At 37.7% G+C, this 19,204-nt stretch overlaps 2 protein-coding genes across 4 annotated transcripts; one reads left to right on the forward strand and one right to left on the reverse strand.

The window, feature by feature from the left end:
* Positions 1–351: 351 nt before the first annotated feature.
* LOC106868579 (RNA 2',3'-cyclic phosphatase ANGEL2) lies at positions 352–12,924 on the reverse strand. 3 transcript variants are annotated; one of them, XM_014913906.3, is made up of 5 exons: positions 12,785–12,924; positions 5,539–6,290; positions 3,232–3,461; positions 2,749–2,818; positions 352–1,919 (listed from the first exon to the last, which is right to left on the reverse strand). In XM_014913906.3, exons 2-5 carry the CDS (start codon positions 6,281–6,283, stop codon positions 886–888), a joined length of 2,079 nt encoding a protein of 692 aa, XP_014769392.1. In that variant the 5' UTR covers positions 6,284–6,290; positions 12,785–12,924; the 3' UTR covers positions 352–885. The 3 variants fall into 3 exon arrangements, with proteins under 3 accessions (XP_014769392.1, XP_014769391.1, XP_014769390.1); XM_014913905.3 differs by lacking the exon at positions 12,785–12,924 and adding an exon at positions 12,072–12,150; XM_014913904.2 differs by lacking the exon at positions 12,785–12,924 and adding an exon at positions 11,920–12,150.
* A 23-nt stretch (positions 12,925–12,947) lies between these two features.
* Positions 12,948–16,058, forward strand: LOC149133410 (cysteine-rich DPF motif domain-containing protein 1-like). The gene has a single exon (XM_089360465.1). It carries the CDS (start codon positions 12,948–12,950, stop codon positions 13,284–13,286), a length of 339 nt encoding a protein of 112 aa, XP_089216591.1. The 3' UTR covers positions 13,287–16,058.
* The last annotated feature ends 3,146 nt before the right edge of the window (positions 16,059–19,204 follow it).

Genomic DNA, 19,204 nt, shown 5'->3' on the forward strand with positions numbered 1-19,204 from the left:
TTACAGAAGTGTTAAGATGAGCAGAGCCCAGAGGAAATCTCTGACATCAAACTGTAAAAATCCCCACTGTGCCAATGTAACTGTGTTTGTGCTAATATTACGCCAGCAAAGCAGGTTTCTTCCCTCGAAACTTTTTGCATGAGATCGCATTCACCTGGTAATTTGCAGACCCCTAAAGCTATGGAAGACACTTGCCCAGATGCTGCAGGGTAGAAATAAGGAGCAGATTGTAACACAGAGAAGGGTCAATATGGTTGACCCTTGAACCCTTGAAGGCAAAAACTGGAAACAAAAAAACAGATAAATAATATGGCTGCTAATTGATGTGACGTACAGACAGACAAAAGAACATTTTATTCTAAAAGTTTTTTTTTCTTTTTTATTTAGTCAGCTTCCATGGAAAGCAAACAATAATTTGTTCCGTAGATGAATATAGAAAATAAACTTCCCACCAAACTGTTTGCATTTTCTATATTAACTGTTTTTTCTTAATTTGGTTAAGAACACTATACAGATGGAGTGGAAGGGAACCTGGAGAACAGCTGTGCAGTTGGAGTTCTTTGGGTTGGCAGAATGGGAGGAAGATAGAGCAGCAGCAGCAGATAAACCCAAATAATTCATTCAATGTTTTTTTTTAAAGTCAATATATATTTGTGTGTGCATGTGTGAGTTTGTGAAGATTGTAAAAACTAAAACTGCAAAACAAAAGAGAAATGGAAGGAAAAAAAGAAAGATTAAAAGAATAAAGAAGAATGTTTCAGGGTTAAGAAGAATGTATTGTTAGTTAAAGCCTGGCAAATTCGTGTGTGTGTGTGTGTGTGTGTGTGTGTGTGCAGATGCTTTTGTATGTATACCATGTCTGGAGCTCAAACATGGAACAATAAATTAGACCAAAAGGAAGGATGCTAATAGTGAAAAATGATCAGAGCCCAGCTGCTTATTGGGGAGTTTGTCAAATTCCTGTACCTCCTGTGTAGAGGGTAACTGATAGCAACAAATCAGCTTCAGTTTGCCCTCCGCAGTTTGCCCTCTGCATTGCGATTTGTGCAGCAATTTGCTGTCGACTGTGTAAAAAATGTAGTCCACTGTTGAGCAACTTTTTTCGTGATATGTTGACACTTCATTGCGAAAACGTCCCCTCACCTGCGTCACATGCTTATAGACTGACATCAAGTTAAAAGAATGTTTGATTACACCCTTTTGGAATGGCCGAATCAGTTCTTTAAAAGTCCTATTACATGACTGCGAAGAGGAATCACTATTGTCTACTTTGTCAACAGTGTCGTCGTTTGGTGTTGAGCAAACAGTTTCCTCCTTTGGAGATCCGTCTGAGTTTTCAGTCTGTTTGTCAGGACATTCTACATTTCGTTTTTGAAAGACATGAATGTATTGACAACAGTCGTTGATATTTAAATGACTTGGGAAGAAATCTTTCGATAAATAATTATTCCTGCCATACATTTCGTCCGTCTGACCAGACATTCCTCGAATCAATAAGTCTTCATAACGCAAATAACTGGACATTATAAAGTTATAAATTTGACTAAAAGGCTCCGTATTGAAATCCCCACACAAAATGAAAGGATGGTAAATGCTTTTCTCATCACTTATTTTACACTTAAAAGCAATTTTTTCAAGTTCTGTTAATAAAACAATAAGTTGAGCAAGTTTAACATCTCCTCGACGAGGATTAAATAATAAATGTGTATTGGCCACATAGAAACAGCTGTTTTTCTTTTGAAATGCAAGGTTCCTTGGCTTTAGGCCAACAATTAAGCCAACATTGCCACGGTCTAGAACACCACCTTTCATGTAGTCAACTTGATCAGAAGAGATCTGAACAAATAAGATGATTTTGTAGAATGTTGCACAGCCATCACTTTGATAATTTGATTTTGGGCAGAATACTCCTTCATAACCTGCCAAGAAAAAGGAAAATTTAGTGTAAAGCATTAGAGAAAATATTTAAGAATTTAATATTAAGTAGAAGAACTGTAACCATGAAGCCACTGTTAATGGCTGTCTTTTTTTTACCAAAAAAAATGTCAAAAAGGAGATATTGGTATGTTTACATCCCCGTAACTTAGTGGTTCAGCAAAAGATAGAATAAGTACTAGGCTTACAAAAAAGAAGTCCTGGGATCGATTTGTTTGACTAAAGGTGGTGCTCCAGCATGGCCACAGTTAAATGACTAAAACAAGTAAAAAACTAAAAAAAATTGACAGAGATTATGGTCATTACATACTTATGAAAAATATATCATTTAGATATGTCGTAGTCATGGCCGATGCCAGTGCTGCCTGACTGGCACCTGTGCCCGTGGCACATAAAAATCAACATTCGAGTGTCAGGCCTCATGGAAGCAGTGTTAGGTGACCAAAACCTTAGGTGATATACGGTGCTTGTGTAGATCTGTCAAGCCAACTGAGACCATAGTCATGGTCAATAACACCCATGCTGGTGGCACATGAAAAGCACCCACTACACTCTCAGAGTGGTTGGTGTTAGGAAGGGCATCCAGCTATAGAAGCCATGCCAAATCAGATTAGAAGCTGGCTTACCAGTTTTTAGTCAAACCGTCCAACCCATGTAAAACGGACATTAAATAATGATGATGATGATGATGATGATGAGAATATATCACACAAATATACAGAATGCATCACATAGATCCACTCTCACACACACGCATGTATCCTATTGGTAACTCTTAAAAGCATTGTAGCTAGTTTATAAAATATATCCTACCTCGCTTTTCAAACTCTGGCTTGAAAAATGTTTCATAATGGTCCTGTTGGACTTCTTGAAGGCACATAATCTGGAAAGGTAATTAAACAACTCTAATAAATTAACACAATCCAAACAGCAGAGTTCTTTTCAGAAATCAGGTACGAAGAATGCAGTACACACACACACACACATGCACCATACAAACATCATATATATCCACAAAATTTATTTTTTAAAATCCCTACTCAACCGGTACTTAATTTATCGACCCCGAAAGGATGAAAGGCAAAGTCGACCTCGGTGGAATTTGAACTCAGAACGTAAAGACAGACGAAATACTGCTTAGCATTTCGCCCGGCATGCTAACGCTTCTGCCAGCTCACTTCCTGGGCTTAAATGAAATACTGCAGAATACATGAGTCCAATGTTTCTGGCTAACTCTTTGTCACTAAAGCAAATTCTAAGAACTACAAAGACTTGACAGAAAAAAATAAAACTTACGTCTGGGCTAAGTGTGTCGATTTCTCTCAATAAACACCATCTTCGATATTCCCAAGACAGGATTTTAGATTTGCAGTATGTATACAGATATCTATGATATTCTAAGAGATCTTGGGCAAGTATATTGTAGGACATAATGCTAAACTCAAATCCACATTGTTGTCTTGGTTCTTGGTGATACTTGACGCCAAAATTTGTCCAGTTCCAATGACGAGAGAATTTTCTTTGTCCTGAAAGAAAACCAAATGCAGATATTCCATGGGTTAATAAGAAACAATCATCAAATACTGAAGATCAATATGGCGTTTTAAATGCTTTCTTTTATAAGGTGTGTGTGTGTGTGTGTGCGTGCGTGTGTGTGTGTGTTGCACATGCATGTATATGTCTCTGTGTGATCATCATCATCATTTAATGTCCATTTTCATGCTGGCATGGGTTGGACAGTTTGACAGGAGCTGACTAGCTGAAGGGCTGTTAAGGCACCCTGTCTGTTTGGACATGGTTTCTACAGCTGGACACTTCTCCTAGTACCAACCGTTTTTACAGAGTATACTGAGTTCTTTTATGTAGCACCAGTACAGGTGCCTTTTATGTGGCACCAGCACCTATGAGCCTGCAAGATTAGGGATGCTCAGTTGGAGAGGATTGCCCTGGGACAAGCCTGTATGTAAGGGCAACCACACTTTTACTTAGCTGCATGTATCTTTATAAGCACAGCAAACTGTTAGAAGTCTTGGTCATTTCTCATCATCTCTGTGAGGTCCAATGTCTGAAGAACCTTTCTCACCACTTTGTCCCCATGTCTTCCTGGGTCTACTCCTTCCACACATTCCCTCCACACTAAGAGATCAGCACTTCTTGGTGCAGCATCCTCATCCCTATGCTTCATATGACCTTCTCTCTTGCACACTACATCTGACACCACGTATTCCCAGTTTTTCTCTCAAATCACTTACACTCTGTCACATATGCACACTGACTTTACCCATCCATCGGAGCATACTGGCTTCATTTCTTTCAAGTCCTCAACACATCCTCAGTAGTCACAGTCCATGTCTCAGACATGTAGCATAGCTGTTTGTACACAGGCATCATACAATATACCTTTCACTATTAACAGAGGTAGTAGCTCTCTGAACTTTGTCCAGTCCATTCTTATTCTAACAGCCATGCTTTCGAAGCAACCCCCCCCCCACTACTAACTTAGTCACCAAAGTAACGGAAGCTGTCTACTACTTCTAAGGATCCTTCCTGGCATTTGAGGGAGTCAATTTTTTTGTACATTCCTGATGTTTAATGTATCAGTACATCTGCTACTTGTAAAGACTGCTTTCTCTGTTAGTCTGGCTCGAATAGAAGTGAGTGTAATACAAGCATTGTTAATATATACAACACATAATCAAATATATACAATGCAACAAAATAAATCAAACAAAATTCAACAAATGGAATATTTTACTCATAAACAATATTTTTTTGTAAAAGTCCAATTTTATTTCCACACATATGAATGTTAATAGTGGGCACCCATACACATACCCCTCACATGTGTGTGTAGAGACAGACAGACAGAGAGACAGAGTTATTTTTCATCAACTACACACCATGAATCTTCAGGTTTAAAACCTTCACAAAGCCTGTTGGACCTTTGGGGAAATACATTTTACTTTACTTTAGTTTTGCCAAAGAGATGCCCTCTCTCTGGTGCTGATGCCATACAAAAACGTATCCAGTGCACTTTGTAAGGTGGTTGGCGTTAGGAAAGGCATGATGGCAAGCCAAAAACGAAACACATGAGTGAGATGCTGTGCTCCAACCCATCTAAGCAAGTAGTATTTCAAAGCATGCACTGATTCCAACCATGGCAACCACTCCAATCCACTCCAGCATGGAGAAAGGGTGTAAAATAATGCTGATAAGGTTTATCTTATATATTTAGACATTCCAAAATTAAATTCAACATCGGCACCTTGAGATCATTTACATTTAAGTAGAAACTGTCTTTGATGTACAAAACATTTTAGAGAAATCTGTACCACTAAATTTAGCCTGTTGGTCTCAATTAATCTGAAACTGCCCCTAGGTCTACAATACAAACTTCCTGGCTTGCAAAGTGATCTAAATGAAAACCTTCCATCAAAATTTCATGTTAGTTTGTTCTAAACATTAGCTTTATAATGATAAAGTTATTTTGCAAAATTTTTCATCATCATCATTATTTTCAAAATTAATTGTAACAAACAGAGTGTATTTCATCAGAAATACAGTTACAAAAGGGTTGACATTAGCAAAATAAAATCCACTCACGTTCTGTATAAGCTGTCCTCGGCGGATGAAACATTTTAAAGAAATCAGAACAGGTCTCTGATGAATTGATAAAGTTGTTTGGTTGTCTCAGTTTCCATGGTCGTCCAGAATGTAAATGACCAGGAAGAGATTCTGTGCTACAATGAGCTTGGGTGGGACTGCCATGCCTGCGGCGCAAGGCAGAACTACTTCTGTGTCTCATGGTAAATGGGCCTGGATCAAGGGAGGAAAGTTCATAAAAGTCCTCAGTGCTACGAGTCTTAAAACAGTTGCTATCTAAGCCCTGTAACAAATGGTATTTATAGCTGGAACACTTTGGGGGTAAAACGGCATGAGACTGTTGCTTTCCTTTGCAACCAAATCGATATTCAACAATTGGGAATCTAAAATCATCTGCTTTCATATTGGAACCATCTGGTTCCTTATTGGAACTGTCTGCTTCCATATTGGAACCATCTGTTTCCATGTTGGAACTGTCTGCTTCCATATTGGAACCAACTGGTTCCTTATTGGAATCATCTTCCTCATCAGACAATGCAGTGAGATCAATGTAAATTGGTTCCTTATTGGCAGCGATTGGTATGGTATCAACAACTATGCATTCACTGTCTTTAATTTCAAAAATGTCATTACAACGAACACCAGAAGAATTATAATGGTTGGATGAAGAAGCTTTCGGTGAATTAGATTCCACTACAACAATTTCATCGTTAATGCCATCAGATTGGTTGTTAGATGTAGACATGTCTTTACTGGAATGGAAGAAGAATGGAGAAAGATCATGTTAGCATTGGTCTCTTAACTCAACATGGAGATACAAAAAAACAAACAAAAAGAAGACTGATTGATCAAAACTGTACAAAAATTATAGAATATTGAATTCTTTGAATATAACAAAATAAAATCTAATCACAGAGAAATTTCACAGCATTTAAATTATGTTTTCCCTCTCTTTTAGGTCCAGGAATGATTGTACAATTAAGAAAACTGCTTTCCTGCCATGTGGTTTTGCATTCTGCCCTACAGCATGGCATCTCAGGTGATCATCTTCCATGTAGTGCTAAGACAACCAAAGCCTTGTCAGTGGATTTGATAGATGGAAACTGAAAGAAGCCTGTCATATGCATATATATATATATATATATATATATATATATATATATATATATATATATATATATATATATATATATGCATATATATATATATATATATATATATATATATATATATATATATATATATATATATAAGCATCAGTTGTGGCGTGCAAGAGAGACGATTGCGCTGGTATGGACATGTGGTGAGAATGGAGGAGGATAGCTGCGTGAAAAAGTGCCACACCCTAACAGTTGAGGGAACCCGTGGAAGAGGTAGGCCCAGGAAGACCTGGGCTGAGGTGGTGAGGCAAGACCTTCGTACATTGGGCCTCACCGAGGCGATGACTACGGACCGAGACCTTTGGAAATGGGCTGTGCGTGAGAAGACCCGGCAAGCCAAGTAAGATCGTTGCCAGTGCCCCTGGACTGGTTCTTGTGCGGGTGGCACATGAGATGCACCATTTTGAGCGTGGCCGTTGCCAGTACCGCCTGACTGGCTCCTGTAGGATTTTCGAGCGAGATCGTTGCCAGTGCCCCTGGACTGGCTTGTGCGGGTGGCACATAAAAGACACCATTTCGAGCGTGGCCGTTTTCGTGCGGGTGACACGTAAAAGCACCCACTACACTCTCTGAGTGGTTGGCGTTAGGAAGGGCATCCAGCTGTAGAAACTCTGCCAAATCAGACTGGAGCCTGGTGTTGCCATCCGGTTTCACCAGTCCTCAGTCAAATCGTCCAACCCATGCTAGCATGGAAAGCGGACGTTAAACGATGATGATGATATATATATATATTTCTATATATATATATATATATCATCATCATCATCATCATTGTCATTTAACATCCTCTTTCCATGCTGGCATGGGTTGGACAGTTTGACTGAGGACTGGTAAACCAGAAGGCTGCACCAGGCAAGGTTTCTACAGCTGCATGCCCTTCCTAACGCCAACCACTCCAAGAGTGTAGTGGGTGCTTTTATGTGCCACCGGCATGAGGGCCAATCAGGCGGTTCTGGCAATGACCATGCTCAGAAGGTGTTTTTTTACATGCTACCTGCACAGGAGCCAGTCCAGCGGCACTGGTAATGACCACACTCGAATGTTACATGCATGTAAACATACATACATACTTATATATTCTGGCACTCCTCTGGTCACAAGCGTTCCAGTTCATCCGATCAATGGAACAGCCTGCTCATGAAATTAACGTGCAAGTGGCTGAGCACTCCACAGACATTGTAACATAGCTGTCAGGGAGATTCAGTGTGACACAGAATGTAACAAGACTGAACCCCTTTGAGTTACAGGTACAACTCATTTTTGCCAGCCGAGTGGACTGAGGCAACATGAAATAAAGTGCCTTGCTCAAAGACACACGGCACTGCCAGGAATCGAGCCCACGACCTTGCATCCATAAGCCAATAACCACTAAGCTACAAACCTTATATGAGAATGGGCATGGCTATATTTTTGTATCTTTTCGTAAACAAGTGTCACCATCATACAATATTACCTTGCTTAGAAACGGGTGACAGTTGGTGACAAGAAAGACACTCAACCACAGAAAGTTTGCCTCAATGAAATCCATCTAACTCATGCAAGCAGGGAAAAGTGGATGTTAAAACAATGATAATGTACTCAATGGAATAATATTCTGTCTTTTATTAAAGTGGTGAGTTGGCAGAAATGTTAACATGCTGAGCAAAACGCTTAGCAGTATTTCGTCTGTCTTTACATTCTGAGTTCAAATTCCGCCAAGGTCAACTTTGCCTTTCATCCTTTCAGGGTCAATAAATTAAGTACCAGTTGCGTACTGGGGTCGATCTAATCGACTGCCCACACTTCCCCAAAATTTCGAGCCTTGTGCCTAGAGTAGAAAAGAATATTTTCTAATACAGTTCTATATTTAAGAGATGAGGAATTATGTACATTATTTACATTATTTACATTCAACGGATATTTGTTCTCATCTTGTTTGTTGTTAATACAACGTTTCTGCTGATATACCCTCCAGCCTTCATCAGGTGTCTTGAGGAAATTTCTCTTTTATCATTATGCCAACTGAAAGTTTTGAGATCCTTGAGTGTGCATTCCATTGTTATTTTTAGACATTATCATCATCATCATCGTTTAACGTCCGCTTTCCATGCTAGCATGGGTTGGACGATTTGACTGAGGACTGGTGCAACCGGATGGCTACACCAGGCTCCAATCTAATTTGGCAGAGTTTCTACAGCTGGATGCCCTTCCTAACGCCAACCACTCAGAGAGTGTATTATGTTCTTTTATATTTTGTAAACATTTGTTTAATCAAGGCTTCTTCTTCTAGGGTAATAGCGAGAGACACTAGCCACATCAATGGCAGCCAGTTGAGGATATGCCCTCTCTCTGCCATGAATCTCGGTGGAAATTTTGTAAACAATAACACAGAGTTTGAAAGAAAATAAAACTGGATAAAAAAAATAAATACATTTGAACGAGTAACTGCCACAGAGATACTCTAAGAATCAAAGAAAAATAAATGATATTGCCAATTATGTTGTTAGTAATTTTGCTGGGTCAGTATGCAGGAAAAAAAAAGAACATGAGAGAAATTTGTTACAAAGGCAAGTGTTTCCTTCCTTGAAGAATACATCCAGGGATGGGCAAAGAGCAAAGTGATATATTTCTGTCTACCAAAAACAGAAGCTGGCATGCTTCCATATACTGATATAAGAATTGGTAGAAACCCTGGCTGATGTCTTTCACAATATGTATTCCTCAGAATTTAGTGGGACAGACTGGAGAGCATGCATGGTCTTTAAGACTAATGAAGAGTTAAGGCCATGAGTGGAATGCAAGCAAAGAACAAAACCACTAAACAGAATAAGAAAAATTCCAAAACAACTTATACAACCAAGGAAACAACACAGGAATATGCCAGTCAGCCAACGGAAAACTATGTGATTACAACAGCAGCAAAGCAAGTGGAGATTTCTGAAATGGATAGAGTGAAATACAGGACAAAGTGCACACTTCTAATATTCAAAACTAAGAGAAAGCAGGGCATAGATATGATGTTAATGGAGGAGTTCTCAAGCTTAGTCTTCCAGTATATCCTTTCTGAAGAATATAATGTAAAATGGTTAGATGCCAAAGAAGAGACAACAGAGATGAATTATTTGTTATGAATTTAATCTAAAGAGTTCAAATCCCACAGTGGTCAACTTTACCTTGCATCCTTCTGAGGCCAATAAAATAAAGTACCAAGTACTGAGGTTCTTATGACTGCACGTCCCACTCTCCCACGAAAAATTCTAGCTTTATACTAATGTAAGAAATCTATTTCATTTAATGTTACACTTCTAATGAGATAAATGAATTTGGCTCTTTCTAGCAAATAACACAATTGTCATCACAATTTGGGAGAGACACACATAGGGATCATTTTCAATTAACAGTCTAGACTGTTAATTTGTTGTTGGTTATAAACATTGCTTGAAACCTTGTTCCTAGCAGTTACAGCGACCACGTTAAGGCTCTCTCGCTGGTTTGAGATCCCTTCCATACACAAGCTTTAGGAAACAATATAAAGCAGACATTTTAAAGCTTGGAAAAGCAAAAAAATGAATACCAGTAATATACTTAGGTTGATTGAATTAGTCGACTACTAAAATCCCTTCTACTAAAATCAAAAATTTGCTGTAGGGCCATGTAAAATCACTGCACATGGATTTGTTTACATCAATATTTACAATGGACAAATGTGTTTCGGAGAGGTTTCTTGAAAGTAGAAAAATATAAATAGAGAAAGCCACCACGATACAGAATATACATACAATACAATGTCCTAGAAGCATTTCAGTAGATTTGTTTTCCTCCAAACTTTCAGGTGCAAAACGGATTAATAAAATCGGCTAAAATGGATCTATAATACTGTATTGTATAAATATTAATACACCCACTCTATTGACAAAAATACGAATGCCTCTTACTTCTAACATGTATTATATGACGATTATATATATATATATATATATAATCATGTACCTGCCTCTAGATACCTTCTAATAAAGACGGTACCCACACAGGTAATCTCCAGGAGCGCCTTCGGATTTAATTATCCCTTAGTTGCTTAAACACTTCTAGCCTACCACTTGAATGTTTAAACAATCCTAACTTTATATATATATATATATATGTATATATATCGCTTAAACTTCAAATATAAAAAAAAATCTAATGTTCTGCACACAATCACACACACACAAGTTATAAGGTGTGGACAAATTTCGGAAAATGAAAAACCGATCAGTCAATAGACATTAATAAATTTGGTGACATTTGAACTCAACTGACTTCAACGTCATTTTCTGCAGAAAGAATAAAGAAATAAAACTATAAAATCTTACAAAACTTTAAACAACAAAACAAAACACAAATCTTATTCGTTTCATCGCAGACGAATGTGTTGCACAAGAAAAGAATATGACCATAAAATTAAAAGATATGTAATCTTCATTTTGTTTTCTTCTATAAACTCTAACAAGAATTTAATAAATAATGGATATTTGTTTCTTAGGCGCAAAACCAATTTTCTAAAATGTTGGCTGGAATCGAAAATATGAACTCGGGAATCAGACTTGATATCAATTAGTGTTTATTTCATCACCAGCGCACGAAGAATAAGGTGGAATCGGTGGGATTTAAACCTGGTCAGAATAATAAAGAAGCGACCCAAATACGGTAAACGTGTTATTTATTCAGACACACAAAACGTATCAAACATCATCATCATCACCTTATGGATATATGCCATCGAAGGTGAAGTTATATCGCAACAAAGTGCATCGATGAATACTTTATTTAATTGTGAAATGAGTTTGGGGGATTTTAAAACCAGCTTTATTATATAAATTACAATAATTTTAGGTCGTAAACTCAAAAGCACAAATACAAGCTAAAACCAGCAAAAGTAAACCCACGCAGGACTTTGGACGTTTAAATTATATATTTGGAGGTATTTAAAACAATATGTGGTTTGTTTTAAAAGCATTATTAAACAAACATATGTTGGACAGTTTAATTAGTGAAGGGTTACTCTTTAATTAGTGAAGAATTACTGTTTATTTCTTTAGAGTTTAAAGACGTTTCTATTGCTTTTTGTTTTACTTTGTATAATGTATTCTGATCATCTTTTTTGAATTTACGGCCGTAATGTGAAGGATCTCCTTAAAATATAATTCTTTCTGGAGAACCAAAATCTCTGAAATAAACGAAGAGAAACCAAATTCCAACGTACGTATTATATCGTCGCCACTTAGAGGCGAACCAGGTGATAAGATGCAACATTTAAAGAGACTAAGGCAGAGGGTGAGTGTTTTAATAAGAGATCGTTGCAGAAGGAGTTGAAGGTTAGGGCTGGCCAAAGCAGTTGTGGAGGAATTGTCCTACCTGCAAGCAGTTTTTAAGAAGTAATCAAAACTTCTTCAATATTTTCCATCTTCGTAAGAATCTCGACCGGAAGTTGGATAATCGTCATAGACAAGGGAGACGACTCTAGCTTTCCCGCTTGAAAAAGAGACTCTTGCCTGGTCGCTCGACCCCCCTCCCCTCCGCCAAGAAACCTGACTGAAATCCCTCTTCGGACCGCACCCAAATAGTGTCTTAAAGAGGATGGATTTTGTTGTTCTTGATGTCTTGTCTTGAGAAAAGACGAAATGAACCGAGCCGATTTCGCTTTGGGATTAAACCGAAAACCTCAACCGCTTATATACGAAAACGAGAAATTGGGCAATGATGATTTCTGCGCAACGATAACAACAAATCGGTGAAGTATTCCGCATTACCAAAAACAGAAAAAAAAAGACGTTTTTATAAACGCTAGAAATATATGTCAAATCTCCCCTAAATCCCATCTTCCCAGTAAAAACCAAGAATAAAAATGTCACATGGAATAATGTAGTCCTGGATACACTATGTCTAAAAGATAAAGATTTTAAAAAAACAACAGAACTTCTATTAATCGCAGATGAAGAAATGGAACTTTTTCATTAAACCGTAAGAGTAAATTCATTTGCTTAACCAAGTTAAAAAATAAATAACACTATAATTTAACATTTGGTAGTTTTGTTAGGTTTTGGCATTTAACATGTTAAAATCCCTACCTCAAGTTTTCTGTTTGGATAAAACAACAGGCGGTTGACACTGCTCACTAGGAACATAATCTCTGTATTTCAGTGAACTGAGGTAGATCATCATAAAGTTTTTTAATTCATCGTAAACCAGCTGCTTCAAGTAACGGATAACCAGTTTTATCATTTAAAAGAAATGGATGAAAGTAACTCTGATAAATCTACAAAGAAATTCGTTTGCGAAGTGTGTAATTTCTCAGCTAATTACCAATATGTTGGTGACAAACCACCAAAATGCAAGTCTGTTACGTTGAAAGAGAAAATGTATATCATGAACAACCCGTTTTCATCGAATGAGGAAAACTCATTTATTGCTCTCGGCTCTCACTGCATTTACTGTAATATTGCTGTATGCGCGGACAGTAAATGTAGTTTTTATTATAATGGACGCTTTTGTTTGAATTGTTGCTCGACGTATATCTCTGAATTCCCCATTGAAGTACAACAGGAAATTAGGAAGAAAATGAACTCTTGACTATGAAAAGCAACTACGCTCATAAACCGAATTAGAAAATGACCTGGTGGCCTGACTGATTTTGCAGTCGCTTTTGAAAATAGTGGCGGCCGGAGAAGAAACTGAGGTTTAACCGAAGAAACAGCTGACGATGTAGTTTTAAAACCGTTGGAATAAGACCTATGGTAGCTGCACCAGGCTCCAATCTGATTTGGCAGAGTTTCTACAGCTGGATGCCCTTCCTAACGCCAACCACTCCGAGAGTGTAGTGGGTGCTTTTACGTGCCACCAGCACGAGTGCCAGTCACACGGTACTGGCAATGGCCACGCTCAAAATGGTGTTTTTTTACGTGCCACCCGTACAGAAGCCAGTCCAGCGGCACTGGCAACGACCTCACTCGAATGATTTCAACCTCACTGCTAACAATGTTACACTGACTATTTTTGATAAAGTTTTGACAACGATATTTGCGGTCAGGTATCTAGTTATGTTTGTTCCCAAACAACACTTATTTTAATGCTTTTGACACCGCTGGATTGAATGGTACTGCCCAGGTGTCAAAACCATAATGATATCCGTGGGGCAGCTGATGATGGAGATATGTTGGATTGTTGGTATGGCTGTTTTTCTATATATGGAATAGTATTATAACACAACCTTCTATATGGTGCTCTCCTTACAGAACTTAAGCTCTTTTTGTACGTATAATTGCTCTTTCCTAGCATAAGCTCATAAATAACTTTTGAGCCCTGAGAGGCATTTAAAAAGCTTGTCGTGTGGTTTGCTTGTTGCCTGGTCAGTGATGATATACTTCAAACGTCTGAGTCACTATTGTCGAAATGGATGACTCAGTCATCATTATTTTATGAACATTATATTATAGGTACATGCATGGCTGTGTGGTAAGAAACTTGCTTCCCAATCACATGGTTCCAAGGTTCGGTTCCACTGCGTGGCACCTTGGACAAGAGTTTTCTACTATAACCTCAAGCTGACTAAAGCCTTGGATTTGGTAGACGGAAACTGAATGAAGCCCTTTGTATATATGTTTGTGTTTGTCTCCCTGCCAACCATCGCTTGACAACCGATGTTGGTCTGTTTACGTCCCCGTAACCTAGCAATTTGGTAAAAGAGACTGATAGAGTAAGTACTAGGCTTACAAAGAATAAGTCCTGGGGTGCTCCAGCATGGCTGCAGTCAAAAGACTGAAACAAAAGAATAAAACAATTATATCAACCTCGTTGTCGTGTATGAATGAAAGGTTGTGTGTAGAATAACTGAATCAAGAGAAGGAGGTGGAAAGATGAGCGTGTCGAGTGTGCTCAGAGAATAAAGTGCAAAGGTGACTCCATGACATGAGAAGGGGTGGGTGGGGGAGAAAATCACTGTCAGCTGCTTCCAATCCATTCACTGACACTCAAGGAGAAAGGAATCAACAACAACAACAATGGAAAAACTGATGGGACAAACAGCAGTTTATTCAGCTTCAATGAACAATTCATGAGTTTGATACTTTCTAAGTAGCAACATCAGTACCACAATCAACAAGAACAATAGCATTGTCATCATCATCATCATCATCATCGCAAAGAGACACACACACACACACGCAGTTGTGTGTTGATGAGAGAGAGAGAGAGAGTTTGAAGGAATGGATGCATCGTGCACATGTCCCTTCCCATTTTTAGATTAGTAGCAGTTTTGGTCATTCACATCAGTCATTAGTCAGCATCATCTGATGTGATTCATGACTGATTATGGTTCTTTCTTGTCCATCAGTAGCCTCTCCTCTGACTCTGAACGTGATTGTGCGACTGTCCAGCTCTCCGTTTTCTCTTCAGACTCGGTCTCTTTTACAGAGGTGGGGTGGGGCTGCAAAGCAGTGAAGCAAAGCAATATAATGTTGTTACCAGTTCAAATATGCTTGTGGCATGTTTGGATTGTACGGTGATCGAAATAGCATAAGAGAAACAATCTCTTTTATCAGTTCGCATCATCCTCCTGCCTAGTATCTGTGACTGAAGAGGAGATAATTACTTTGAAATGCTTGCCTCTCACAGTCTACATAGGTGGCTCTGCAAACTGATATAAGTGTATTCACACCATTTGTCTGCAGCGGGAAATTTTTTCAATGACAATACACAGTAAATGGCTTATTTGTGAGTCCAAATGCATCACAAGCATATTTGAGCTGGTCATAACATTACATCCAGTCTCCTTTATTGCAATCCAGAAACAAAAGTGATTGAACAGATCAGTGATGATGATATCACTCGAAAATCCAACACGTGTTTATTCACCAGATCGTTACTCATGCCATTTCTCAGTCACAAAGGTTTTGGTTTCGTTTATGGAATTTTTCATATTTTGAAAACAAACAGTTTGGGTTCACATTCAAGCAGAGACCTGCTACAGCTCTGTCCACCATCTCAATGCTATTGATACCAGTGGCTTTGTCAAGCAGAGATCACCAAAGTTTTACTTAACCACAACAACAGCAAGATATTTGAGTGCCTGGTGTCAACGGGTTAAAGATTTGAATTTATCTCTGAAGCAGTGAAGAAACAAATGTCATGAGCCAGGCTGATTGTTCAAAGGAAAGATTAGAAAAAATACTCTGAGAGTTATAAATATTTTTGATAGCAAGATAATATTGATGTAAAAGAAAGGAAGAGGCAACTTAGTATAAAGGGGTGACAGTTTTCTAACAAAAGATAAAAAAAGAAAATAAACTAAACCAATGTTTTAGAAAACTTCCAGAATAAATCAACAACATATTTTGTTTTATCAATTGTCTTTTTTTATCGTTACCTTAATTATCTATTTATTTAGTGGTATTATTCCCACTACACACACACACACACAGAGCGACATAAGGAGTGGGACACACACATACACCCATACACATATCCGCACACACATACATTCCCACTCCATCTACATACACATACCTACACACTCACATCCACACCCATTCACACACCCTTCAAACACCCTACCACTGACCATCCCATCTACGCATATGTACAAAAACACAAACACATACACAAAAACCATCACACCCGTTACCATAGCGGCTGACCGCTTCCTATGACATTAACAAAGATCACCCACACATGCACATATAAACAGTTAATAACACACACATGCACACACACACACACACACAGATACCAACCTTTCTTTACACTCTCCTGTCTTAGAAAGCACTTTTCCTTTGTCCATCTACTTCCTGTCATTCCAACATGTAACCACATGTGGATTGTTGCCAATTTTTTTCCTCCGTCTTCCTTTTTTGGACTTTCTCCTGTTTCTGAAGAAGAGGCTTTGCTCGAAACATAAAACACCCTTTTGTTTCCTTCCCTGAGCATCTTTTTAATACTTTGCATGTACCACGTCCTCACATTGTTTTTTTTTCTTGTCTTTTTTCTCCATTTTTTTTTATCATATGTATACATATATATACATATATATACATATATGTAGGTGCAAGAGTGGGTGTGTGGTAAGTAGCTTACTTACCAACCACATCGTCCCAAGCTCAGTCCCACTGCATGGCACCTTGGGCAGGTGACTTCTACTATAGCCTTGGGCAAACCAAAGCCTTGTGAGTAGATTTTGTGGACAGAAACTGGAAGAAGCCTGTCGTATATGTATGTATATATATGTATATGTATGTGTGTCTGTTTGTTCTCCCAGCATCGCTTTACCACTGATGCTGGTGTGTTTACATCCCCATAACTTAGCGGTTCGGCAAAAGAGACTGATAGTATAAGTACTAGGCTTACAAAGAATAAGCTCTGGGGTCGATTTGCTCGACTATAAAGGTGGTGTTCCAGCATGGCCGCAGCCAAATGACTGAAACAAGTAAAACATATGTATGTAATCCAAATAAGGATACAAAAAAAAGAATTTATCACATCCTCAATGACCAGTTACAATTGTTTCTGTTTCCAATGCCAATTCATGCAAAAATTCCATGCTAAACGTGGAACTTTTTATGGAGAAAGGATTAACCAATTACATTGACTCCAATATTCAATTGAAGCTTTAATTTACCAAGTAAAAGAAAAATAGTAGAGTAACCATAAACTAATATTTTTTTTCATTTTGGGATTTGGCTTTGCAAGATTCTTTATGTGAGTTTGTGTGTTGTAGCATATTCTGTTGTGTCTGGGGAGAGTCATTCTCTTTCGGTGCCTTATAATTCAACACACTGACCGCTAAAATTTCCACTCCTTTCCTTCTTTCTTTTTCTAAAATTTTTGTTGCGTCTTGCAACCTTTTCAATACTTTTGAGAGTCAAAACTTTTGAAAACGTTGCAAGACGCAACAAAAATTACAGAAAAAAAGAAATAAGTGGAAATTTTACCGGTGAGTGCGTTAAATTATAAGGCACCGAAAGAGAATGACTCTCTCCAAACACAACGGAATGTAATATTTTTAATCATTGATAATTCATGAAAATTTCAGGTGAGATAATTTAACCAAGTGTTTCTCATAACAACTGAGAGCTGTGAGAATTGAAAAGGAGGCAAACCAATTGCCAGGTTTTATACTTTGCAAACTTATCCAACACCAAAATTATGAAAGAATTTTATGAATACAAACTACATTTTGTTTTCTCAGAGGGAGCAAAAAATGTCATTTATATTTGTGAAGTTAAAGCAATCTGTGTGTATGATGGGGATCAAGTTCAACCAATTCTCTAACACCACCATTCTGGAATAGTAATTTATTTTATCAATAAAGAAAGAATAAAAAGTGAAGTCGACCTCAGCAGGATTTGAACTCCAAGTGCTGAGAACCAGAATAAATAGCACAAAATAATTTCTCCCATGTTTTAATGCTTCTGCCAGTTTACTGCATGGCTACGAAGTTGTAACATACATTTGATTGTTGGTTCAATCCTACAAAATGGCACCTCATACAAGTGACTTTTATTGGCGTTTCTGTTTAATCAATATCTTGTGGGTGAAAGTTTTGAGAATCAATAATATTGATATTTTTTTCTAAACTTAAAATATCTCTCACCACCATTCTTCATAGATGATCAGTTGGTATTAAAAAGAACAGCCAAAAATAAAATATTTCTTCAAAACAATAAATAGTAATTATTTACATTTGACAGATATTTGTCCTCATCTTGTTTGTTGTTAACACAATGTTTCGGCTGATATACCCTCCAGCCTTCATCAGGTGTCTTGGGGAAATTTCAAACCTGGGTTCTCATTCCTAAGGTATTTTTCAATGTTGTTGTTGTTATCATTATTCAGGTCACTGCCTGGAATCGAATTCAGAATCTTGGGGTTAGTAGCCCACGCTCTTAACCACTACGCCATATGCCCATGGGTTTCAAATTTCCCCAAGACACCTGATGAAGGCTGGAGGGTATATCAGCAGAAACGTTGTGTTAACAACAAACAAGGTGAGGACAAATATCCCTCAAATGTAAATAATATACATAATTCAGCATCTCTTGAATATAGAACTGTATTAATGAATAGTAATGTTTAAATTTGTGGAAGAACCTAATCAGATTGTTAATATTATAAGATATTATTAAAAAGATATCGGAGTGGTTGGCGTTAGGAAAGGCATCCAGATGGAGAAACTCTGCCAAATCAGATTGGAGCCTGGTGTAGCCATCTGGTTCACCAGTCCTCAGTCAAATTGTCCGACCCATGCTAGCATGGAAAGCGGACATTAAACGATGATGATGATTATTAAAAAAATATATAAATTCTTTCTAACTTGATTGGTATCAGCAGAGCATCAGATTAAGAGAAAAAAGAAGAAAGAAAAAATACTTATTTTAAAACTATATATTTTTCTATATTTGTTAATTTGAGAACTTAATCTTTTAACACTTGTAATATAAAAACGAATATCAGTTGTAAATATCAGAACAGCTGTTAATTCCCTTTGGGCAAATATG

The sequence above is a fragment of the Octopus bimaculoides genome, chromosome 11 (assembly GCF_046866305.1).
Source record: "Octopus bimaculoides isolate indiv1 chromosome 11, ASM4686630v1, whole genome shotgun sequence".
In the NCBI taxonomy this organism is placed as follows: domain Eukaryota; kingdom Metazoa; phylum Mollusca; class Cephalopoda; order Octopoda; family Octopodidae; genus Octopus; species Octopus bimaculoides.